The sequence below is a fragment of the Peromyscus leucopus genome, chromosome 10, assembly GCF_004664715.2.
Source record: "Peromyscus leucopus breed LL Stock chromosome 10, UCI_PerLeu_2.1, whole genome shotgun sequence".
NCBI classification, from domain to species: Eukaryota; Metazoa; Chordata; class Mammalia; order Rodentia; family Cricetidae; genus Peromyscus; species Peromyscus leucopus.
The window spans coordinates 69,936,417-69,963,154 of record NC_051071.1 but is presented as its reverse complement, the minus strand read 5'-3'; the positions used below and the strand labels follow the sequence as shown (position 1 = coordinate 69,963,154).

The window sequence follows — 26,738 nt, the reverse complement described above, 5'->3', positions numbered from 1 at the left end:
CAAACAATTCAGGGTAAACACAGAATTTTCTCTTTGCATCTGTTACGTATATGAGTCTTCCAGTTTATCACATTTTGTACGTACACACACACACACACACACACACACACACACACACACACAGATTTTTTTTTTTTTACATTTTTACAGACTATTTTTCAAATGTCTCCCAGTTTGTCTTTGTTGTGGTCCCATGGTTAAAATGCACGCTGTTTGACAGTTTTGTCTCTATGAAAGTTCAGTATCTCCCATTCTTGGCTACTGTTTGTAAGTCTGTCACAAAGTGAATTTCTTCCTACAAATGTCTTCATACATATGCAATGACCTTACCTTTAGACACAATTAAAATGTGTTCTATAATATTTTGCAGCATTATAATTCACCCTCTAAGGTGTCACTATACTAAAGTATAATATATATGAATGTGAACCAGTATGTAATAGGTTTGAAGATTACTGTATCCAGAATTGAGAGATAATGAAAACACTTTGTTCTTTTTTGCTTTGGAATTTCAGATAAGAGTACTCAGAAGTAGCAGAGATAAAAGGAGAAAGCAAGAAATAATTCAAATGCAGAAGGCAATTCATGTCTCTGCAGCAATTCTCAATAGTGTTATATATAGAAATCAGATCAGTCATTGTTTTCGAGCCTGCTAAATAAAACTGGACTGCTGGAATGGCATGCCACTTGACCTCTCAGGACTACCGCAGCAGTATTTAACTGGTGCAAAGGGAGCACTCTTGCAAGTGTCTCCTGCTTACATGCCAGACTCCCCTGACAGTTCCCACAATGTTTAAAAAGCACAAGTCCCTGGAACGCAAGAGGGAATTATTATCCCAGGGACTTCCACAGTCCACAATGAAGAACAATACAAGAAATTTCCACTCTCTGTCACAACTTGTGCTCTCAGCAGGCCAGCTGAAAACAAGTCGAACAGTCAAACTTTCCAAAACAACTCACTTCGAGATTGAAATTCTGGATGCTCACACAAGAAAACAGATATGTATTGTGGATAAGGTAAGCTTTATTTATCTTTTGAAATGTTTCTTATGAAGCACAGAACTAACTACTGACTTCTCATTTACTTGACAGAACTTTGCTAAATACATTTCTAATTTTTAAGCTTATTTTTTTTTTTAGTAACAAGATGCCTTATTTACTATCTCAACAAGAACAATTTGCTGCATTTTTATATGTACTTCAAGATAATAATTTTAATATTTTTGCTTCATTGCCTGTTGTGTTGTCCATAATCCCAGAGTGAAACATTCATAAGGAAACACAGATTGGATAAAAGATCATCTCTTCATGCTTTTATAGCAATAAAATGTATGCCATTTAACAGTGTATGTAAAAAACAGGAAGTAAAACTCACAAAAGTTAAAAAAAAATTTATCATGTATCTGAAATGTAGGCATTTTAGTACATTGTTTTGAGTGTTTACTTTTCTAAAATTTTTACCTTTTTAAAGCACAGTCTTCAAATTCTTAGAGTATAGCTTATTTAATGCACCATCTCTCTCCATCTGCATACAGATGTTTTAAAAAGAATGATAAAATCTCAATATCTTAGGTTATGAAATTGTAGTATGAACCTGGAGATGTAAGTACATAAATCACATACCAATACGTTTCTCTTATTTAAAAAAAAAAGTAACTTTAATTTATTAGAAGAGTGATGTTTTCAGTAAAAAAAATATGTATTTTGTTTCATAGAGACACAAATGTTTGTTGTTTGTCTAAACAAAACATCCAGTCATTATTCCATTTAAATATGCTGCAAGTGGACTGCTAGATAATGGTGCTAAATAGAAACTGTCCACTGTCCTTCATAACTGTCTAAAACATTATATCTTTTAAAACTTAATAACTATAATATTATGGGTAACTTGATAATTGAAAAAATGATTTACTTTTAGGTATAAAATAAATGCTAAGATGTGTTACATTTTAATTCAGGTCTCAAGTAACACTGAGGAAATTCCAATAATCTGCTTATATCTAAATGCAAATCATACATGTCTATATTTCTGTAGGTGACGACTGTGTTTTATGTAAAGGGAAATTTGATATATAAGTTTCATATGATCAGTTTCTGCTTAATGTAAATGTATTTTATTTGCTTTTTGAAATAATGCTTTCAGGAATGAGAAAACTTAAAACTTTAAGCCTCATGAAAGACAGCTGACATTTGTAGTATTTTAGTGTCATAATGTCTGAATGAATAAAAAATGCAGAAAAGAGAATAAAGCAGTGAACAAAATGTAAGGGAGTAAGTTAAGGTTTTATACCCTAAAATAGTAAGAAATTAAACACTTTACAATTATTGCTTTCATACCTAATATTTTCTTTAAGGAAATTAGAAAAATTTCACTTGCATAAGATTAAATTGGTCTTGGAGAATTGTTGAGACCAAGATTGGAAAAAGCACAGGGACAAATAGCCAAACTAGTGGGAACCCATGAACTATGAACCAATAGCTGAGGAGCCCCCCAACTGGATCAGGCCCTCTGGATAAGTGAGACAGTGGATTAGCTTGAACTGTTTGGAAGGCCCCCAGGCAGTGGGACCAGGACCTGTCCTTAAGCATGAGCTGGCTGTTTGGAACCTGGGGCCTATTCAGAGATACTTGGCTCAGCCTGGGAGGAGAGGACTGGACCTGCCTGGACTGGATTTACCAGAATGAGCTGAATCCCCAGGGGAGTCCTTGCCCTGGAGGAGATGGGAATGGGGGACAGGCTTGGGGGGAGGGCAGGAGGAAAGAGGACAGGGGAATTCGTGGCTGATATGTAAAATTAAATCAAATTATAAAATAAATAAAAAAAGATTAAATTGGGGGGGGGAGGAAGAAGAAAAAAAACATCAGAAAGTCACTCTCTTAGGAATTCCACACTTCAGCTGTGAAAGTCCTTGGACTTGCCTCTGGAGTGGTAAATTCTTTTTAGAAACAACTCTAACAATAAGGGGTTGACTTTGGGTTCCTCACCATCCCTATTTGATTTTCTGCCTTTTTCTTCTCCCATTGTCCCACTGTTCTTTTATTTTGTTTTCCTTCCTTATGGGAGATTCAACCCAGATCACAGTATATGCTATGTCAGTCACCTTCTACAAGCTGACACCCCCAACCTCCCCCCAAAAGCTGTAAGATTTTGACATTTTAAATGAAATCTCTGCTTTGCATTGATAAGTTCCTTCCTTTGTTTCTGTTTTATTATTTTTTTTAATTTAATAATTTGGTAACTAGTCCAAAGTGATGAAGGTGCATGAGAGAAAAGAGATATGGATGAATTGCATTTTTGGTTACTGTTTTCATAATTTCCAGGAGTTTAAATTTTTAATCATAATAAAGACTAATTCTGTGTGTTTTATACTTTATTGTCTTTCTCACGGGAATTATGGGGTAGATATGAAGTGTCCCATTTCTCTTATTCCTTTCTTCAGGTTTTCATTTAGGCACCCCCAGTACTCCACCCCTCTGATTTGAACCAAGCTGTTTTATCCTCCTCACGTCTCAGAACTGGAACTTGCTGAATCACCTTTGAGGCAGCGGCAAGGACTGCTGTGTCCCAGCTCTCTCTACTATACTGTCACAGGGGGCTTCTAGCACGTGTTGTTATTACTCAATTAGAAATCTTCTCAAGACACTTGTGTTGAATTACAAAACCATTTTATTCCTATAATATTCCATTGGCTATTTCCCTCAATCTCTGCTAATTCACCATCACCTGACTCATTAGGCATTTATGATCAGTGCTATCATCTATCTGGCTGCCTATCATCATCATCATCTCCATCATCTTCTATCTGTATTTTTTATAGGCATGCCCAATTTAATATATCTGATGCTGATAACATATGGAACTTCTTAAGATAGTGCCTTTAACATAATGTGAACCAAGTTCTTTTTAATTATGCTCATGACTTGGAGAGACAATATTTGTACATATGAATACTAAGAAAAAAGAGGCTAATAAATTTCATTGTATGTTTATGACTTGACATTACTTTTGATATCTTTAGTTGAAAATTAGACTTTTCAAATACCACAAGTGGACTTTATGTTGATCTTCCACTCATTAGCTTCCATAGAGATATCCAAGTTTGTCAATGGAAACTACACTTCAAATAACTCTCCAGATGCTCATGGGAGTCGTGACTCATCTCCTAATCTCACGCTCCACACGCAATCCATCTTCTTGACAATACCTTCAAAGCATATCCAGGCGCTGACAAAATTCCTGCGCCTTCTGCTGCTAGCCTGCTTCCATCTTCACCCCGCGTTGTCCTTATCACTGACAGTGTATTCCCAACACGAACAGCAGAGCTAGCCGTTAAAGTGTGTCAGATGAAACACTCCACCTGGCAACGAGGCCAGGCCTGCCTTTTGGTTTGAAGTGTCACATTTTCCCACGGGCTGTTTCTGTCTGCTGAACCTTCAATGCACGCCAACATGATTCTCCCTACCCCCTTTCATTTTCTACATCGGCTACTCCATAGTAGTGTTTTCTCTTGAATTGTGTTACTTGGTCTGACTATATATAGTATGTTGGATCCACAGATCCAGAGGTTTTATTATTTCTTTCACTTCAGCATCTTCTGCATTTAGAGCAATCCTTGGCACTGTTTTAATCCATATGTGTTTAGTAAATGACATCTATCCAAACTGAGAGCCTGGCTATTGCCCTCTTGTTCTGACATGATAGTTTAAAATTGGAGGAGTGTAACACAAGGGTACACATTTCCTATTTTCTAAACCAAGCTGTAATTAAAGTCAGTGTAAATTTATTTTTACACAAAGACATTGCTTCATATCATTCTATTAAATGAAGGATTTCTCCTTATTTTTCCCATAGATGGTTAGATATAATTTATCTATAAATTAGTGCATAAGTATACAGTAGGCAATTTTACTCTGTCAAAGTGCATAACTTTACAGTAGGCTATGTTGCTTTTAATGAATCACTTAGAGATTTTTGCTTACCTAAGGTATTATAATGAATGACTAAAATAATAGAACTAATTAATATTGATAAAAAGAAGAATTTTAAAATACATTGTCATTCCTAAGAGATTATTGGAACATCAAATATAAGAGACTACATGAAAATATATTTTTAGGAAATAGTGAATTGTTAACAATTAGCTCCCATCATTGTCTCCTGTTTTTAAAAATGTCAGAAGCTTATCTGCTGTTAAGGCGCATACATACTCAAGGGCAGTGTGGGACATAAAACACTGCAAGTGGTAAGTGTGCCTGTGTCCTCCCATTCTGTTTTATTTGATCTTTGTTCAGAAGAAAATGAGGTCTTTTTCTTTTATTCTTTTGTTTACTCTTTCCCCAACAGAATCTTTCTAAAGATTTCACAGAAATAAAGCACTAACCTTTCCCCCCTTCACACATACCACCACAAAGGTACATATATGAGCTACTGTTACAGCACAATGGAGACGATAGTAGAATTAGATCACTTTAAAAACTGTGTCTTTAGCCTGGCCAGCACTCGGGAGGCAGAGGCAGGCAGATCTCTGTGAGTTCAAGGCCATCATGGTCTACAGAGTGAGTTCCAGGAAAGGCACCAAAACTACATGAAGAAACCCTGTCTCAAAAAAAAAAAAAAAGTGTGTCTTTAAATAAAATCCAGAAATTCTGAAAATTCTTAACTGTGGATAGCACCACTTTAAATACCTCTTGAAAATTATAACCAACATGTTAGTTCTTTAAGCTATTCTGCTCTAAAATGGATATGACTTTTTCACTACATTGATTTTGGCTTTTTTTTTTCAAAATTTCACATTTATGCCTCTAAAAGATTGTTTCTTTTCATCCACCTTTTATCGGCATCCCTGATCTGCTCCCTGTTTCTTTCACACTTAGTCCTTCCTGCTTTATTGTAAGTCATTTCCCCTCAGTTTTCTATGTTATAGAATGATACAACTAGCAGCTCATGATTATCTAATTCAGATCTGTCAGAACCTTATAGGACACCCGAGAGGGTGTTATTTTATTGGATATTGTCCAACATTTCTTATTCCTAAGAAAATAATATTATCATTTACCATTTATAGCATAAGAAGCACTGAATGGTTTTTTTTTTTTTTTTTTTTTTTTTTTTTTTTTTTTACTATTTGAGGCAGAGGATGGGTCTTGTGTAGTTTTGTTTTTACATATGAGAAATAAAATAGCATTAGTTAAAACGTAAACATGAATAAAACATAAGCTTTAAGTCAGTAGAACAATAAAATCATATGTAATATCCCTTCAACTTTTTGAATGAAAAACAGATTCTTCTCTCATATCATGCATCCGGACCACATTTTCCCCTCCCTCCACAGCTCACTGTTCCCATCCTCTTCCCTCCTCCCCATATCCACCCTCCCTCCACTTTCCTTCAGAAAAGATCAGGCCTCCAGGAGACAGCAACCAAATGTGGCAAGATGAGAAGCAATAAGACAAGGCAAAAGCCCATCATATTCAGGCTGGACAAGACAACTGAACAGTAGGAAACTGATTGAGAAAAGTATTTCCATTTGAAAGTTCCATCCTATTTTTATTTGACAGATAACATTAGTGTACATTTATGGGTTAATGGGTTGCTTAGGTGGGTGTATGCATTGTGGAATGGTAGTGGATAATTTGACCAAGCAGCATATCTATTACTACAAATACTGATCAGGGTATTGTGTGGAGAACATTTAAAAATCCTCTTTTAGTTATTTTTAGCTACTAGTGCTTTATTATTGAGTATAGTCAGCTTCATGTGTGAAAACCTCCAGAATTTGTTAATCTTAACAACTATTTAAATTCAATTTTAAGCCTATTGACCAACCAATATCTTTTCTTATCCATCAACCCATTACCAACAGAGAGCATCTTCATAAGTTTAATTATTACATATCAATTATTATTGATATATTGAGGAGGGATGAGAGGGGGATCTGTGGTTGGTAGGTAAAATCAATTTAAAAAATTTAAAAAAGTAATTAAAAAAGAGCCTCTGTACAGTACATTTATCAATTATATCCAGAATGTTTATTCTTATCAACATTCTCTAAAAGCTAAAGCATACCAATTATTTACATATCATTTGTCATGCATTAGCTATTTAAAGCAACCAAATGATGGATCAATGTAAATGAAAGGAAGTGCATGGAATCTTTGTGAACACCATACCCCTGATTTAAAAGCCTGAACATCAATGCATATTGATATGTGAAAAAATTCCTGAATCCAAGTTAAGGGGAGACTGCATACACAGTGTCTTCCAGAATTGAGCCACTCTCTCAGACCTTAGCTTGGAAATCACACCAAAACAAAAATGTTTTATACTCTTCAGATATTCCTATTATTAAATGATAATCATATACAAATAGTTGGACATAAGTAAACATAACACAAGTTTTTGTTGTTGTTGTTTTGTTTTGTTTTTAAGAGGTATGGAAAAGGAACTGGGTGAGTTCAGCTAAAGTGTTCAGTGTTTTTTCCTTTTCCAGTGTTTGGTAAGGTTGAAGATAAAACTCAGGGTCTTTTGTTTGCTGGTCAAATGCTCTACCACTGAGCTAATTCCCTACCCCAAGCCCAACTCCTAGAGTGTCCTTTTTTTAACAGAGAAAATTTAGAATAGCTATAGAAATCTCTTCCACTTAATGTGTCCAATGTCTGCAGCACATGGAAGGATTATCGACAGGGGTGGGGGTGGGGTGAGGGTATCTTTGACAATAATGGCATTTTCTAAAGTAACAGTTATCTCCTCTAAATGCCCTACCTTGCTGGTCTTGTAGGCTTTGATAGAAGCCATAATGCAATACAAACACCCTAAAGGAGCTTAGCCAGGAAAGCCAACTAGGTGTTCCTTCCTACTCGCTGAACATTTTCCCACTTGCAAACTTCTCAGGCTCCAAACCACTAGGATATCATGTTTTATTGGTGGATTTTCAAGCTGAAGGTCTTTAAATAATCCCTGTTGATCTGCTAGGATTTAAGGAAGTAACCTGATCCCACCCGTCTATTTTAGCATGATGTCTATGAATGCCACATGCTATCTTCTCAAGAGATTCGTTTTTAATGGTCTGTACATCTGGTATTTTTTCTTTTAAGCAAAGGGATGATGTGTTTCTGTTTTCATTTTCTTTTCACTTTAGTAAAGCAGGAATTAATTATTAATTGTCTTCGGTATTGTGGCCATTTAATTTTTCACATTGTGTGCTTCCAAAGCTTCTAAAATAAATATTTAAAGTTATTTCTTGTTTAAAGACATTTAACATTGCAATTATCAATTATTTGATTTTGAATTTCATACTCTAACATAATTAGCAATTTCTTCTGGCCAAGCATTTAGTAAATTGCTGTCTTAATGAGTTCTTTATTTGTCTGTACAAGTCTGTGCATTGCTGAACACAGACTTACTACCTCCTTGTCATTTATATGTCACCAAATGAAAACTGGCTATTATCTGAGCTTAATTTAATCAGAGTTTGAACACAAGTCAATATAAATGTGATGCTAGCCGGGCGGTGGTGGCACACGCCTTTAATCCCAGCACTCGGGAGGCAGAGGCAGGCGGATCTCTGTGAGTTCGAAGCCAGCCTAGGCTACCAAGTGAAGTCCCAGCAAAGGCACAAAGCTACACAGAGAAACCCTGTCTCGAAAAAAGAAATAAATAAATAAAAATAAAATAAAAATTAAAAAATTAATAAATGTGATGCTAATTATACCCTGAACATGGGAAAATTTCAAAAATAAAAAGCATCTTAATTTCTTTATTATTTTTCTAGTTTGTTTTCTGTTTTAAGATGTACTTCTAGTGAAATTTTCACAGTCTACTGGTACTATTATGATGCTGTTTATAGTCATACTTATTCAGATGAATGTTGTTTAAAACTTTCAGGGAGCATATTTTAAAGAAATTGACATATATATTAGTCCTCAGTTTCTTATCAGAATGACATATTGGATATTTTTACATTGAGTTTATAACGAAATATATTTAATAAACTACAAGTTTCCTGCAACCCCATCCTCCTTGAGAAAGTTTTACAGAATTCAGGGTTACATGTATCTTGCAATGTTTCTGAGGCTGACCTTGAATGTTTCAACCATTTGTCTTCACCTCTTAAGTGCTAAGATTATAGGAGTACCCATTATACCAAGTTTTTGGGGTGCTGGGAATCAAACATAGACTTCCATGCCTTTTAAGCAAGCCTATGAGCTGGTCTATATCCCCAGCCACAGTTAAATAGATATACTCTACCACGATAAGAATTTAGATGACTGGATTCATTATCTAGAGTGCTGTTACATTATGGATCTCTTCCACTACTAGTTAATAAGTGAAATTTAAATTAATTTAAAATCAAATCTTGTATAAACTGGAGTTTTTATATATCCACAATTTGGTGTCAATAGCATTCAAACTGAAAATCCTTGTTCCTCTATAAAATACTGAAGAAGTCCTAGAAGTTATGAAACTTAGTTTGCATATGTGTTTTTTAACTATCTAAATATTGCTCAGTAGGAAAGTATTGCTTGCTTTCTAAAGAAATCCTTGTATATTCTAAAGCAAATTTTCAACTTATCACATTTTCTAAACTAAAAATTTGTAATAGAAATTTACAGATGTTGTTGTCCCACTTTCCTGGGTTAATCCTAGATTTGCTACTTTTGGCCTGTGCTCTTCTTTCTGTTCTGAGACCAGCAAGACACACTACACTTCTCATCAGACAGCAATCCCTGCACTGAGTGTTTGAATATGTGGTTTTCCATGTGCATGTGACTGTTTTCTCATCTTAATATTTAATCATTTCTGTTCAACTTAACTTTATTCTGTTTTCTTCTGTACGTGTGGGAACAATTTTCCAAAGGTTTGCTGATTTCTGGTTCAAAATTGAAAATTTCTGACAAATGTGTTAAAAGGGCTATTGTTTTTCTAATCATTTAATTTTTATTTTCAAAAAGGAGCTGTTGACAGTATTTCTGAGGTATCTGGTCAATTTTAAGAGCTCCCAGAAAAATGACAAAAATATAGTTTTACAAGCAATGATAGTGTGGACAGTTTTCTAGAAACAAATCACAGATGGTCAAAGCAGTCACAACTTTGATTTCTTCCATGTGAAAACTTTGTTTTTGTCAACTTAAATGTTGGCAAACCAACAAACGTGCCAAGCCTCAACTACAATCTGCTAAATTGTAGATGCACATTTTTGGTTCAGCTAAAAAACTCTATTTACCTTGATTACATATCAATTTGATTGCTTTCTTATAAGAAACATTAATGAAGAGAATTTTAGAGTTTCCAATATGAGAGTGTTTATTTATTTGTATATTTGAATTACTTATGACAACAACTAAGTTAATGTGATATTCAGTCTTCCTTCAGAAGATTCTGAAAAACTGGCTGAAAGTAAAGTGGATAATAAGCCTTCACGGAAACTACCGGGGTATTTATTTTGCAGTCCAAAGCATTCAATGCTCTGTGTATGAATTGTCTTACCCATTTCTTCTACCTTCTCTTCAAAACCTGAAATTATCTCTCCTACTTCATTCAATCTGTTGGAAAGACTTGCACTGAACTTTTTTGTTTTTTTTTTCTTGAGTTTTTTTTTTAATTTCAACTTGCCTTTTCTTTAGTTTTTCAATTCTTAATCAAATTATATTTTAATATCTTAAATTGTTTTTCTCATTTCATTCAACTCTTTGTTTTTTACAAAGTCTTCATTGAAGTACTTATGCACAGCCTCTTTGAAATCATTGACCCTAGTCATGATTTCTATTTTGAAATCCTTCTCTTATGCTTCATTTAAATTAGTTTTCTAGAAAATATTAAAGTCCTGGTTTCTGGAGAAGGCATATTATCTTGTATGTTCTTTTTTGTGTTTTTGTGCTTGTATATTTGTATTTAGAATTAAATATCTTTTGCTATTTTTTGGTGTGCTATGGTTTTTCAGTTCCTTGAGTGCTATTCCTCAGTCTGAAAGGTTGTATATTAGTAGAATGGTGCTTAGCTTGAAGTCTTGGGATCACTTTTGAATTTTAGTGTTTAGATTCCAACTGGTCACAGATCTGAAGTGCTGGTTGAAATTCTGAGTTCATATTCCAAGCATTCCCAGATTAGTTAAGTGTGTGTGGTGGTTATAAGCTATCCACTAGGGAAACTGGACTGATTCTTGAGGTTTCTTTTTTTCTTTTTCTTTTTTAATTATATCTGCTTGGCCATTAGCTCAGGCTTATTACTGACTAGTTCTTACACTTAATTTAATTCATAATTCTTATCTATGTTTAGCCATGTGGCTTGGTACCTTTTCTCAGTTCTCTTAAGTAGTGTTTGGGATCCAGTTTTGTGCCACAAGGGTAGAACAAAGCCTACCACAGATGGCAGTGAATCTCAAGGGAATAGGATGATCTTGAGAAGGGGCTGAAGTGGACAGCAGAGAAAGGATTATTGTACCCTAGGGGGACTAGAATGGAGGAAGGGAAGGAGGACACAGGTAGTTTACATTGGTCTCCACCTAATGTAACTGGGAGGACCCTAGATTAATGGTCACCTCATTGTGAGGGTAGTAGCAAAGGAATGAGTAGAATGGCTGAGGAAAGATGGAGATGAAGAACTAAGGGAACTCTGTGTATGTACCAGGAGTAATGGCAGCTGAATACCAAGGGGATGTGTTCCATTGGGAGGATGAAGCGAGGAACTGGTAGTGGGGAGAATAAGAATAATTAGAGAGATCAGAATGGAGTAGTGGAAAGAGAGTACAGGTAGCCTACCTGGGTCCTCGCTAAGGGTGGTAACTGTCACTAATGTAAAACTCTTAATAATGCTATAATATTCATCATAGTTTCATTAAGCAGGGAAGATAAGGTAAAACAGATATATTCATTGTTTATCTGTAGCTTAAATATAATACAATGCTAAGCAATTGGAGAATTATTCTGTGCATTATTTCTCATGTATATTTTATTTAACTATTTAAAATATCCATATTTAGAAATTAATCAAACAGAATAAACATGTCCACATATAATCATCATATATTTCACCAATCTTCTGCTCATACTGTAGAACAAAACAAGTTGTAAAAAGTGATCATGAAGATGTGTTTGAAGGACTATTTGTAAGCCAGAGTGAAAGATAAAAGGGATTTTGAGCTCAGAAGTTTGACATGAATAGAAAGTCCAGAAATCCTATGATAGTTTGATGTGTTAGGAAGAAACTGTTAGCAGCTTTAATAATTTTCCAATGTAAATAAATAAAAACAAATTGCATTCATTTTTACAGTGAATTATTTTCAGTAATTACATCTAAACTATGTTCAACCCATTTTATAAAGTACCTAATATATGTTTTAGTGCACTTTTAGTATATTCAGTTGAGAGTTTGAATAAAATATTTTAGCATAAAGTCAGTAATGAGATCATGTAAGTGACTTGTCCCAAGAATCCTATGTATTATACATTTTCTATTGTACATTCTGTGTGACTCAAATTCACATCCTCCAGCATCTGTCTCTCAATAAGCCCTTTTACTTGTACATATTCTCTTGACAGTTGAAGACTGAAACCAAATATTTTGAATGTATGAAATTTTTAAAAATATATTTTAGAGGAATATATTGATTGGAATTAAACTACTATTGCTTTATACAAATAATTTTTTCAAACATCATATCACTATTGCAATACTTGTTAAAGTAGAATTGAAAAGTTATCCAAAATTATAAATTTACATATATTTATTAATGTTAATATGTTTTCTTAAATATTTGTTTAGCAGAAATTATTTTTTCTTACAATTGTATTTCCCTCTTTTAGGTAACTCAAACTTCAACTATTCATGATGTCAAACAAAAGTTTCACAAAGCATGTGAGTTTTATTTATCTATTAAAATTTATGTCAACTTATTTTCAAATTGACACAAATTTGTCTATGAGAACAGGTTTGTCTATAGAGCAAACACATGAAAGCTATGTTTTGAAACAGATATCATTAATAATTTTGAACTTAATAATTCTTGAATATAATAATTCTCACACTTGATACTGTTATTGATGATTTAATATTCAACAGCTTTTTGTCAGTACTGAGAATGGATCTTCATGCCATATGTTCAGAATCCATGTGCATAGCTACTGAATTATATCTCAAGAACAATTCAAATTGAGGTTTAATTTAATGCCTTACGGTTTAATATATCTCATTATATTTCTTTTCTTGTATTCATTTTAAGATGTATTTTTATCATTATTTGTATTTAAGAGAGCCATGTGAATTGGAAAAAATTTTGAATTCATAAGTTAGTATGTTGAGCTATTGAATAAAATTTGAAGATAAAAACCAACAGAATAAATAAATTATTTCTTTTAGGAGAAATAGAAAATATTGATATATTGGTTTATAGATAATTATTTTATGATATGACTAGTTCAGTGACAATGTAAGTAGTAACATCATTCATAGAAAAAAACCTATATAGAAGTTTCAATGTACATCTTAAGGAACAAAAAAATAAAACCAGGAATTACAATTAGTTAATATATAGATAAAGTATACAAACATTTTGGAAGAATTTTCTTATCATGTGCTGTTGAAAAACATATAAAAATGAAGAATATAATTATTGGAAAACTGCTTACCATTTAAGGTGCTTTGGGAAGGCAAGTTCTGACATTTTGCCTTATAGACATGTAGAGTTTGGATACAATGAAAGGACTGAGTAGGTCATTACACCAAGATCCAAGAAAAAGCAAAGTAAGGGATGTTCACATAGCTTCCCTAGATTCACTTTTCTATCATTGACTTGAGAGTGAAAGTCTCTGTCATTGTGTGCCAATGTTTTATAAAAAATGGAATTTCTTAAGTATTAAGTTTTTAAACCACAGAATTCTTTATCAAACATCAGATGTGGTGGTACATGTCTTTACACCCTGCCTGCAATGCTCAGGAACATGTGGCTCTTAAGTTCCAAGCCCCAGTGAGCTAAATAGTGAAAAGCTAGAGAAAAAAATCATTTTTATCTAACTACATAATCTATGTATGTAATTACCACTGTTATGCACACAGTATTCCCTACTTACTTCTACTCTATGTACATTTATTTAGAGTAGCACAATATTAGCAGAAAGCACATATTGCATTAAACCAGTAATTGGAATGTTAAACTTTAAAATGTCAGAAGTTCAGACAGGGGGAAGTATAGCAATTAAGGAAGAAGACATTTGAAAGTGACTTAAAAAATAAGGACAATTTGTACAAAATTTGAGAAGTACTCCATTGGCAAAAGTGTGATCCGTTTTAACAGCTATAATAAGACTTGAGACTTATTAGCTAGTTAATTAATTCTTCACAGTCCTATTTCTAATATTTAGCAGGCTTATTAAAAAATAAAAATACCTTTATTTAAATGATGCTTCTTTCTTTTAAAGATAGAATGTATATTCTAGCATTTTTGTATTTTGTACTATAACTTTAGGGCTTACAAACTTTATTTTCTGATACTAAATTAACTTCTTATCATGTCTTCAGGCTTTGAAGTATAAAATTCAAATTATTAATGTCATAAATGAGTAAATGAATAAATAAACTACTCCTCACAAGAGATTGTTTCTTACTAGAAAAATTCTTATTTAACTTAATCCATTCCCATGTTTACTGTTCAACAGCTTTTTATTATGATACCTTTATACACTCATATAGTGTACCTTAACAATAATCACTTCTCTATTAGTATTTATTTCACTCCTTCTTTTCCCATTCGATAGAGTCTCTTATGGGATATTTGTTTATCGTGTGTGAAGATGTAACACTCTGACTGGTTTAATTAGAAGCTGAATGGCCAATAGCTAGGCAGGGTAGGTATGGGGGACTCCTGGAGAAAAAGAGAACTCAAAGGTAAGAATCGAGATGCATGAGAGATGCCAGCGAGATATAGAGAGTTGGACATATAGAATGGAAAATAGGTAAATATCCATGTGGCAGAAATAGATTACTAGAAATGTGTTAATTTAAGTTATAAGAGCTAGTTGAGAGGTTGTGGAGCTAGAGGAACTCTCCTCCACTGCTGGTGGGAATGCAAGCTTGTACAACCACTTTGGAAATCAATATGGCGCTTTCTTAGAAAATTGGGAATCAATCTCCCCCAAGATCCAGCTATACCACTTTTGGGCATATACCCAAGAAATGCTCAATCATACCACAAGAGCACTTGCTCAGCTATGTTCATATCAGCATTGTTTGTAATAGCCAAAACCTGGAAACAACCTAGATGCCCTTCAACTGAAGAATGGATAAATAAATTGTGGCACATATACACAATGGAATACTACTCAGCAGAGAAAAACAATGACATCATACGGTTTGCAGACAAATGGATGGATCTAGAAAAAATCATCCTGAGTGAGGTGACCCAGACTCAGAAAGACAAATATGGTATGTACCCACTCATAGGAAGATACTAGATGTGGAACAAGGATGACTGAACTGCTACTCACATCACCAGTGAGGCTACCTGGAAAACGGGACCCCAAAAAAGACATGGAGAAATGGATGAGATCTACATGAACAGCCTGGTCATGAGTGGGAACAATGAAGAGCGACGGTCGAGGGAAAGAGAGTGGGAGATCCTAGCTGGATCAAGAAAAGAGAGGGAGAACAACAAATAGGAGACCATGGTAAATGAAGACCACATGAGAAGGGGAGGAAGCAGAGAGCTAGGGAGGCCCACGGAGATCCACAAAGATACCGCCAGAAAAGACTGCTGGCAATGGACGAGAGACGGCAGGAACTTACCTACTCCGGTGATGGGATGGCCAGACACCCTGTTAGTTGTGCCATAAACCCCATCCAAGGAAGGTCTGAGGAATCTGGATGCAGACATCCACGGCTGGGCCCCTGGTGGAGCACTGGGAGTCTAATTAGTGAGAAAGAAGAGGGTTTATATGAGCGAGAATTGTTGAAGCCAGGGTTGGATAAAGCACAGGGACAAATAGCCAAACGAATGGAAGCACAGGATCTATGAACCAAAGGCTGAGGGGCCCCCAACTGCATCAGGCCCCCTGAACGGGTGAGACAGTCATTTGGCTTGATCTGTTTGGGAGGCAGCCGTGTGTTGGTGCCGGGTCCTGGGCTTGTTGCATGAGTTGGCTGTTTGAATCCTGGGACATATGCAGGGACACTTGGCTCGGTCTGGGAGGGGGGGACTGGTCCTGGCTGGACTGAGTCTACCAGGTCAATCCCGGTCCTCGGGGGAGACCTTGATCTGGAGGAGGTGGGAATGGGGGGTGGGATGGGGGGAGGGGGAGGGGGGCGAGAGTGGGAGAACAGGGGAATCTGTGGCTATTATGTTGCACTAAATGATGTTGTAAAATAAATTTACTTAAAAAAAAAAGAGCTAGTTGGGAACAAACCTAAGTTAAAGGCCAACTTTCATAATTAGTAATAAGCCTCTATGTCATTATTTGGAAGCTGGTGGTCCAAAGAAAGTCAGACTACAGTTACTCTTCTAGTTTTCTCTCCCCCACCACAAACAAACACATACCTTATGAGACACACGAGCACATACTAGACAGCACACAGGACATTTGTGTTTATGGGGTTGACTTATTTCATGAAAATACTGATCCTTAATTCCATTCATTTTTCTATAAATGTCATATTATCTTTGTCAAGTAAATTTTCATTGTGTACATACCACATTTTCTTCATTGCTGTTATTGTCAATGGGAACCCAGAGTAATTTCATTACCTGGTTATTGTGAATGATGTCACAATAAATGTGAGTATACAGGTTATCTCTTGACTCTTTGGATGAAGTACACATAAATGATATAGTTGGATGTTGTGAATGTTGCTTTCTCTCATATATATTTCTCTCATATATATATATATATATATCACTAACCTTTCAAACTGATTTTCACAGTGCCTGTACCATGTTACAATGCAACCAATAGAACATAAATAGGACATAGGGTTTTTTTTTCCTTCTTATACAGTGGCAGTATTTATTTCTTTTTACTTTTTTTTTTAAATTTTTTGAGACAGAGTTTCTCCCTGTGTAGCTTTGTAGATTTCCTGGATCTCACTCTGTAGACTAGGCTGGCCTCAAACTCACAAAGATCCTCCTGGCTCTGCCTCCCAAGTGCTGGGATTAAAGGTGTGCACCACCACTGCCCGGCTGCATTTTGTTTTTTTGGTGAACTTAATTTTGGCCATGATAAGAATGAACATCAGTATAATTTTTGATTTGCATTTCCTTGATGGAGATTGATGATGTTTAGGTAATTGATTAACTCTACCTGCCTAATTTTAAAATTTTGTACTTTTTTTCTGGTTTTGGGGAATTTTCTTTTTTTTTTTTTTTGTCTCTATGGGCTCTCCAGTTTCAAGGTATAACATTTATCATGACTCAAAATAATTAAAAACAAAATCTATCCTGCTCTCTACATATTCTGCTAAGATAGCATCTTGGTATTTTATATGCAAACTTGGTATATTGTGGCAAGCTCTGTTTAGCATGTTCAATTTTAAGCTTATTGATAATCTTTCACTTAATCCCTACTTACTTAATTAGGAATTAAATTCAACTAGTCACTTGATACTGTGGATCATAAGGAATAATTATCTGTCATATTCTACATCAAATTTACAGAGTATTTATGAATTTTGAGCCCTTTGCTTGCCATGATTTTATTCATTGCTTCATATGTGACAAGTAGAGTTCCAAACTTTAAAAGGGATACATGTATTTTTCTCATATCCATGTCTATTATATACTGTTCATTCCCTTTTCTTTCCAGCCCCATCTTTATGGTGTGTGTGTGTGTGTGTGTGTGTTACAAATGGCCCGATGCTGTTCTCATAATCTGTGCTATTTTACTTTTCCTTACTTTTACAGTAACATGTAGCAATCAATGCTTTGCAAATGCTCTTTACATTATTTGACTATCAGCAAATGTCTCTATCTGCATTCCTCACACATATATTTCAGTTTCTGAAAAGAAAAAATCATACATTATTCACCCTTACTTTTCACATGCTTAGACCATGCATATTCAAAAACACAAGTTCAATATATAAAGACATGTGCTTCACAAACAAATTACTGAAACAAAGTATATGGCTCCTGGAGATCATGCTGCCATTTGTCCTTGACATAAGCAACCCAGAAAACAGACGCTGCTTTTTGCCCTGATACTTACATCTGTGCATAAACACAGAGGCGGGCTCGATGAGGGGTTTGTGCACGGGAGAGAACTGACATGCGTGAGCTCATCTAAGATAATGAAATACACACTATGTCAATGTAATTCATGAATGCTTTTCATATAGTCAATCGCTTTAGATTTTCACTCTGAAAGCCTGTACGTCTTCTGAATGCTCAAAGATAAAAATGGTAATGTTATACACATTAACATTTATGGTGTGGAGATGTCTGTCTAAAATTAAGAGGCAAAACACTGAAACATTTGTGTTTCTCTTCATCAACTAGACATTTGCTTTTCTAAAGCAGAGATACTCAGATGCTGGCCTTATGTTTCTCAGCTGTTTATGTCATCCCATCACCATACAATAATAACGTTTTTCTGCAGCCAGCTATTTGTTTTTGCTTATGAACTGTCTAATTGTAGACAGAAATCTATTTTAAGAAAACCTTTCCATTTCCAGAAGTAAAATTCTGATATATCTAATGTGCTAAATGTTTAAAAATACATTTCCTAATCTTTCTATAAATTCTTGATTACACCTTTTTGGGGGATGTTTTTTGTTTGTTTGATTTTGTTTTTTCAAGACAGGGTTTCTCTGTACAGCCTTGGGTGTCCTGGAGCTTCCTCTGTAGACTAGGCTGGCTTTCAATGCAGAGATTCGCCTGCCTCTGCCTCCCTAGTGCTGGTATTCAGGTGGGCACCAGCTCTGCCTGGCCATCTTTAGACAATTTATGATGCTCATGTACAGAACAGATCTTGTATATAATTGCTCTGAATGGATTTTTAAATTAAATTTTTGTATTTATTTTGTCTGTATGTGTGTGTATATATGTATTTGCACATGTGTGACATGGTAGGACAGTGGAGGTCATAGGAAAAGTTTTGTAAGTTGGGTTTCTTTTTACAGTATATGAATCCTGGGGATTGAACTCAGCTTGCCATCAGGCTTAGCTGCAAGCTGCAAGTGCCTTGACCTGCTCAGCCTTCATGCTGGTCACTGAATAAATACTTCATACATTAATATCTAAACTTTGGGATATTTACATATTCTTCTACATAAGGGGCTGAGTTCTTATTGCAGAATCATAATATGCTGAATGACTTAGTTTTGCTTTTGAGGTCGATTCTTATTTACATATGAGAACAATTTTGATAATGGGTGATTTGAAAATAAACACGTGTGATTTGAAAGTAAGAAATGTTAGAATATTTTTCTTTTACTAGATTAAGAAAAAGGATGTTTCACTATTCTTTTCTCAAGAACAAAATTTTCCTGCACCAAATGTAATTCAAATGGTTGATTTCCTCTTAGCATTCTTTTTTTATATTAACTGAAAAAGAACATTAAAAAAACCATCAAATATTCTTATTCATATTACTCTTTCTGAGTTACCAATTGAGAATAGGTAGAAAAAGCAGATTTTATGCTGTGATCTGGAGCAGCTACCATAAAGTTCCTGATCTACACAGAATAAGGGAAGAAGATTAATGGAACATTGTATCATTAGTAGTAGCAGTAGACCTCTTAAAATTGAAGTCTACTCAGAAGTAATTTTCCCCCAAATTCCTGTTTTATTTGCATTTGTTTCCGTAATTCAGTAGACAATCTCAAAAAGAATGTATAAGTCAAAACATGGGAGGAAAAGCAATCCCTACTAATTCATCCACTGTAGATTAAATTTCAAGAAATAATTTGAAAACAGTGATACTCTCCCAAATTAAAGAACTTATAAAATATTTAAAAAACTGGTACTAAACACTTATCTCTACAAAGCATTGACTTTTTAACATCTTTTGCTGTACAAAATTTTCTTTTATGTAATTTCATTCAAGGTATAGTTAGTAAGAACTTGAAAAATTCGTAACAAAAAATATCCTATTTTTACAGAAGAAATACCTCTGGATATTTGGTCCTAACTAGAAGAAAGTAATATTCAATTTTTTTAAAAATATTTTTTTCCTTTTATTTTATTTAACAATACCATTCAGTTCTACATATCAGCCATGGATTCCCTTGTTCTCCCCCCTACTGCCCCCCCCCATTCCCACCTCCTCCAGGGCAAAGCCTCCCCCGAGGACTGAGATCAACCTGGTAGACTCAGTCCAAGCAGGTCCAGTCCCCTCCTCCCAGGTTGAGCCAAGCGTCCCTGCATAAGTCCCAGGTTTCAAACAGCCAACTCATGCAATGAGCACAGGACCCGGTACCACTGCCTAGATGCCTCCCAAACAGATCAAGCCAATCAACTGTCTCACCTATTCAGAGGGCCTGATTCAGTTAGGGGCCCCTCAGCCTTTGGTTCATAGTTCATGTGTTTCCATTCGTTTGTCTGTTTGTCCCTGTGCTTTATCCAATCTTGGTTTCAACAATCCTCGCTCATATAAACCCTCCTCTTTCTCGCTAATTAGACTCCCAGAGCTCCACCCGGGGCCTAGCCGTGGATCTCTGCATCCAGATTCCTCAGTCCTGTAAAATTCAATTTTTAAAGATAATAAGTGACCAAATTCCATATGATTCCAATATTCTAAAGTGAAAGTAGTTTTATTTAAAATAAAATTAGCATTTAAAATGTAAATATGTATAATGTTGATAAAAGAAAACCTTTTGACATAGCGTTGTTTAAATATATTTTTCCCATAAGACTTCCTACCTTGTGAATTGTAATTGATTTATTGTTTTTAGGGCATTTAATTGTGCTATATATGTATTTGCTGTAACTATAGTTGAGAGATTTGGATGACTAGAAACAGGATGTGCTCAGAAATATGGAGAGATCTGACAGTTGGCGATTACAATGTGCATGTTCAGAGAAAACTGCCTGTGAAAGACAGACATCCTGACGATGTTGGTATGACTATTGCTGGGAAAGTAGAATGCATCCGTAAAGAATTATAGTAGAAAAAAAAAAAAAGAATCGTTACCTTTATAACTGGCCAAATTTTGAATTTTATTTTCATATCATTGAGAATATTTTTAAAGATTTATTCATTTTATACTTTGTAGCCTTAGTGTCTATGGCTCTTGTATTATATCATTTCCATACAAAAGAGTAATGTAGCTTCAGAATCCCTTTTATCTCATGTCTTAGAGACCTTTCTTTGCTTCTTTGTCTCTAACTCAAAAAGAAAATTGAAACAAGCTGGTGCATTTTTTTCCTGAGGGCTGTAAGAGATAATCATCTTAAGCCCTGCTCCACGACTCAGGATCTATGCTCAGCAATTGTCTGTGTTTCTGGGCATCACAGTCACATCTCACTTTGGCATCCGGTCTTTTTCATAGATTGAGCTAAACATCTCTTCTGATACCCACTAGTTAAAGCTGAATGTGACTAGATTATCCAGAAATATGCTTTTATTACATCTTCCAGTCAATTTTACTCTGCACTGTGCTATATATACATAATTTAGAAAATAGATACCTAAATGTCTATTATTTTTTTCCCCAATATCTTGAATCATTTAAATGATCAATTGTTCAGTTAACTCCATTACTATATCTCTAGGTGTTTGTGTCATTTTTTTAGATTGGAAAATAACATGACAGGGGGTAATTGTTTTTCCTCTGAGTTGTCTCTAACTCACTATGCACTTAATTTATAACATAGAATAAATAGCATCTACTTCTGTTTTCACTGTTATGATCTTTAAGTCAAATTTAATTGTTTTGTAATGGATTTTGTTACTATTTAAATTATCTCTAATGTGGGGTTTTCATATATGTTTCATGGAAGGTTAGTGTTCTGTTATACATGTCCTTCCCCATCATTCCCAGCTCCTTTTCACCAGTGAACCTTTCTCATCCAGTATTCTCCATTCCGTATTGCCATGTGGACTTTCTCACCTCTCTGCTGACACAGGCCTGTTACACAGACCTGTTTTCCTTCCCCCACAACTGGATATAGACATTTAAGAATTACTGACTAGTAATCACATTTAAGAGAGTACATACGGTGTTTGTCTTTAATATATGTGTGTGTGTGTGTGTGTGTGTGTGTGTGTGTGTGTGTGTGTATTGGTTACTGTAATGGTTTAAGGGAGAAATGGACTCCTTATGAAAGCACATTGGGTCACTTGGTCTTACCTTGGTGGTACTGTTTGGTGAGCTTCAGAATATTTGGCCTAACCAGAGGAAGCATATTAATGGAGGTTGCTTTTCAAAGTTCTTACCTCATCTTACTTTCAGTTAACTTCTCTGTTTCAAGATTAAGGTTAAGGATGTGATGTCTCAGCTTTTCATTCCTCCCCTCCATGAAGAACTCCTACTCTTCTGGAAACAAGCCATTACAAACTCTTTCTACTATATGTTGTTTTTGGTTATGGTGTTTTATAAGAGCAACAGAAAAATAGCTGAAACAATTACTTTGCTTAAGATCATGTTGTACAGTTGCATACATTTTCCTACAAATTATAAGATTTAATTTTTTACAGCTAAAAATATCTCAGTGAATGTATGAGTCACACTTGCATTATCCATTATCTGTTGATGGACATCTAGGCTAAGTTTCTTTCCATACTATTGTGAATTGAACAGCTTGATAAATATGGGTATGTACTTATCTTTGTAGTAGGATGTGTTATTTTTGACTGCATGTCCCAGATTAGTAGAAATGGACAGTAAGGTAATTATCTTTTCATTATTTTAGAAGTCTTCCTGCTAATTTCCATAGAAGCTGTAGTTTAATCTCCCTACATGTATATGAGGGTTTTTTTGTCCTCATATTTTCTTTTGTTTTTCAATATTGTTTTCTTGATAGTGACTGTTCTCACTGAAATGAGATGAAATCTCAAAGTAATTTTAATTTACTATACTCCACATTTTTCTGCTTGCTAGTTTTGTTTAACATTTTATTTGAAATTTACTTTTAGCGAAATTCTTACTACGTAACCCTGGCTGGCCTGGAATTCACTATAAAGATTAGAGTAGCCTTTAACTCACAAACATCTATCTGTCTCTACCTCCTGAGTACTGTATAAAAACCATTCCTGAGTGTGCTATTATATATTTTTTTGTGAATTATTATTTGTAGTTCTTTTCTAACAGTCTATTTGTTGGCTGGCAGCTTTGTTTCTCTGGTGATTAATAGTCTCAATTCTTCAAATAATATAGATATTTCCTCTTTGTCTGAAGGCCTTGATTTTTGCCTATTCTATGGGTTGTTGCATACGCTGTTGATGGTTTCTTTTCCATAAAGAAGATTTTATTTCATGTATTTCATTTTGCCAATTTTTGAGTTCATATCATATGTTATTATGATCATATTCATACTTGTTTTTGAGTATAACTAGGTCTCAAAATATTTCTTCTTTTTTAGCAATTATACTGCTTCTAGTTGTAGATTAAGTCCAGTTTGAACTGATATTTTGTGTACAATGAAAGAATAGATCTAATTTCAACCTTTTTAATATGTATATACTTTGTTGCCAGCACCACCACCTGAAAAAATTCTATGATTTTAAGTGCATACTTTGAAAACTTGTCAAAACTTAGCTTTCCATAACTGAATTCATCTCTGAAGGATGAAGATGTAACAGTGTATCTGAAAGATACACTACTTCCTGTGTGTCTCTCTTTTTATTGACTTTCTGTTCTGTCTGTTCTGCCTTCTCACTGTTTGTAAACCCAACCACATGACCTCCTCGTCACTGTCTGTCTATACAGACCTCCAGGTCTTCTATGGTTGGTATTGAGATTAAAGGAGTGTGTCTCCATGCTGGCTTTGTTCTTGAACACACAGAGATCTGCCTGTCATGTGATCAGGATTAAGGGCGTGTGCTACCACTGCCAGACTTCTGCTATGGCTTACTGTTAGCTCTGACCTCCAGGCACTTTTATTTATTAACATATAAATAAAATCACATTTCAGCACAAATAAAATATCACCATAAAAGGATTCATCTCTGAGCCTTCCATTTTATTCCATTGGTAATAAATCTGTTTTGTGTCAGTATCATGATACCCTGATCACTATGACTACGTAGTGTAGTTTCAATTTAGTTAATATGATGTCTCTGGCTATTTCTTTCTGCTCACAATTGTTTGCATACACATGGTTCTCTCTTATCTCTCTGTCTGTTTCTCTCTTTCTTTCTTTCTTTCTCTCTCTCTCTCTCTCTGTGTGTGTGTGTGTGTGTGTATTTCACCTCTTTGGTTAGTTTTATTACAGGGTAGTGTTTACAAATAAAACATAGATATGTGTTTTCATAGATGACTGATGCAAAATTATTTTGAAGTAGGAAGACAGTGCTAAAACTACTTGGATAGACAGAATGATACCATAATGTGTGTTAAAACGAAGGATTTTAACCCTAAAGGGAAGATATATGACCAGATTCATGGCATAGCAATGTGACAAAGATCCAAAAAATTCCTATTGCAGTTAAGTGTGAAATGAAACAAACAAACAAACAAAAGCATTCTAACTTTATTTTTCTACATATCAAGAGAATGAAGGTAGATAAAACAAAAGTAAGCAAATTTTATGGACTCAGTTTGACATTGTTTTCTAATGCTCCTGAATTGCATATAAAAGTTATATAAGTTTATAAGCATGTGGACACTTTCTGAAGCTTATAGACTCTAGGAAAGGCTGAGTGGCCTTCGAGGATAGGGTCAAGTGCTATTTGCAGAAGTGTGAGTTACTTGATCTGAATCACAGATTCCTGCTCTATGTCAGGACACTGGAGAATGCTGCTGTGTAGCCTCTCTATTGGAAGGAACAGAAGAAGGTAGATAACATCTTTCTGAACAAGATGCACTTTCTAAAGCTTTCACAAACCACGATTGTCAAGACTTATGCATGAACCTACAGGCCTTTTCTTGTTGTGAACTTTAAAGATATTTTGCACCTTAGTGATTATTAATGAATATGCTCCAGGCAGGAACTGAGCAGGAATGAGTAGACAGAAGAGTATATAAACCCAGTTAAGTTTCCCAAGCATGAGAATCTGTTGAGTAGAGAGAGCTTTCAAAAGGAACATAGTGGGGGAATAATTTGTGGATATTGTGGTTAATTGACTGTTATTCTGTCTGGAGACTGATCAGTTAAAAGAAGCAAGTGCTGTTATACAGGGTCACTTAGTATATGAAAAACCCTTGAGAAGCAGCCATGTGTAAAGATCCTTTCCATGGAGAAAACCATTGAAATTGCAATGAAAGTAGAAAATCAGCTGCATGTGCTCAACTGCACCAACCCAGGGCATCCACGCTGAAGTGTTATGAGTGCAGGCAGCATGGGAGGCAATTCCTCCTCTTCTCTAAATAGCTAGAGCACTGGTCATTTCATATGGGGCCAGAATTTGTGGAGTAGCAACGTGTTGTCTTCTGAGTCTGTGCAACGGTTCATCTTACAGAACAATATTGCATTTGAGAAGAAGAAAGTGAATGGAAGTTGAAGTTTATCCACCTTAGCAATATTTCCAATTAATATCAACTTCATCAGACCATTTCCCAAGCTTTGATAATATTTCCATGACTTGCATGGATTTTCCTGATACTAGTGCCCGCCAGCTTAGAGGGTCAGGTAATATGCAGATTAGTCTTGCTTTTCCATGTAACCAGTGGTACATAGAGGTATCTATCTCTCTCTCTCTCTCTCTCTCTCTCTCTCTCTATCTATCTATCTATCTATCTATCTATCTATCTATCTAAGTGTTAAGAAAGAGAAAGAGAGAGAGAGATTGACAAGGAAAGAGGTTGATCTAGTGGGATTTGCTCAGATAATTATGTAATTTGAAAATTTTCAGCATCTGTCACCTTCTACCTGCAAGACTTAGATAGGAAAGAGAAAAGCCAAAGGACTGAGAACATGAGTGTCCATGGCTGTATACCTCCATGTATTCTTCACTGTGCAAGAACAAAAGTGCATAGCTGGAGAACCAATATTGTTGTGCAAGCTTGAACAGAGAGTACAGTTGCCTCTCCTCTGTCCTTCTGTTCCATGTGGGCCTCTGCAGTGTGAACTGTGCCAGCCTACACAGATCTGAGAGCTAGTTTCCTTTTTCAACTTGCAAAGCTCTCATCTGGGACTTACTGGTTACATAGAGAGACACTGTAGGCTTTATTAGTGTCACTTAATGTTTGCTGGGTGAATCCAACCTTCATCTCACCCAATTAAAAATTGCTTGCTGCTCATTGGTTTCGTGTAGGAAATATCAACTGCTAATTTCAAGACAACAACAACAAAAAACAAAATTGAATTCCTTTGTGGTCATTTGCAGCTTCAAAGTTCTTTTTCTTTGGTTTCTCATGCCTCTCAGAATAATTGCTCTTTGCTCAGAGCTGTTTGTATTAGTGTTTTATATCTTTATCCAAGCCTCAAAGTCATTAGGTTTAAAGTAACAGATATGATGAAAAGAAACTTGAAACTGTTTTTTTTCACCATGTTCCACTGGCAAAGAAACATGCAGTCTTTTACCTTAGGTTTTTAACCAATCAGAAGTTTGTTCTTGCTTTTTGTTTCTGTTCTTGCGTCCGTCCGTCTGTGTGTGTGTGTGTGTGTGTGTGTGTGTGTGTGTGTGTGTGTGTATTTGTTTGGTTTAGATGGGTTTTC

General features: G+C 35.1%; 1 protein-coding gene across 1 annotated transcript in view; it reads left to right on the top strand.

The window, feature by feature from the left end:
- The first annotated feature begins 770 nt into the window (after positions 1 to 770).
- Tecrl (trans-2,3-enoyl-CoA reductase like) overlaps positions 771 to 26,738 on the top strand; it is a 68,854-nt gene continuing 42,886 nt past the window's right edge. Inside the window, 2 exon segments of the mRNA XM_028893949.2 lie at positions 771 to 1,017; positions 12,802 to 12,853. Coding sequence (XP_028749782.1) covers positions 790 to 1,017; positions 12,802 to 12,853 — 280 coding nt within the window. The 5' untranslated portion in view covers positions 771 to 789.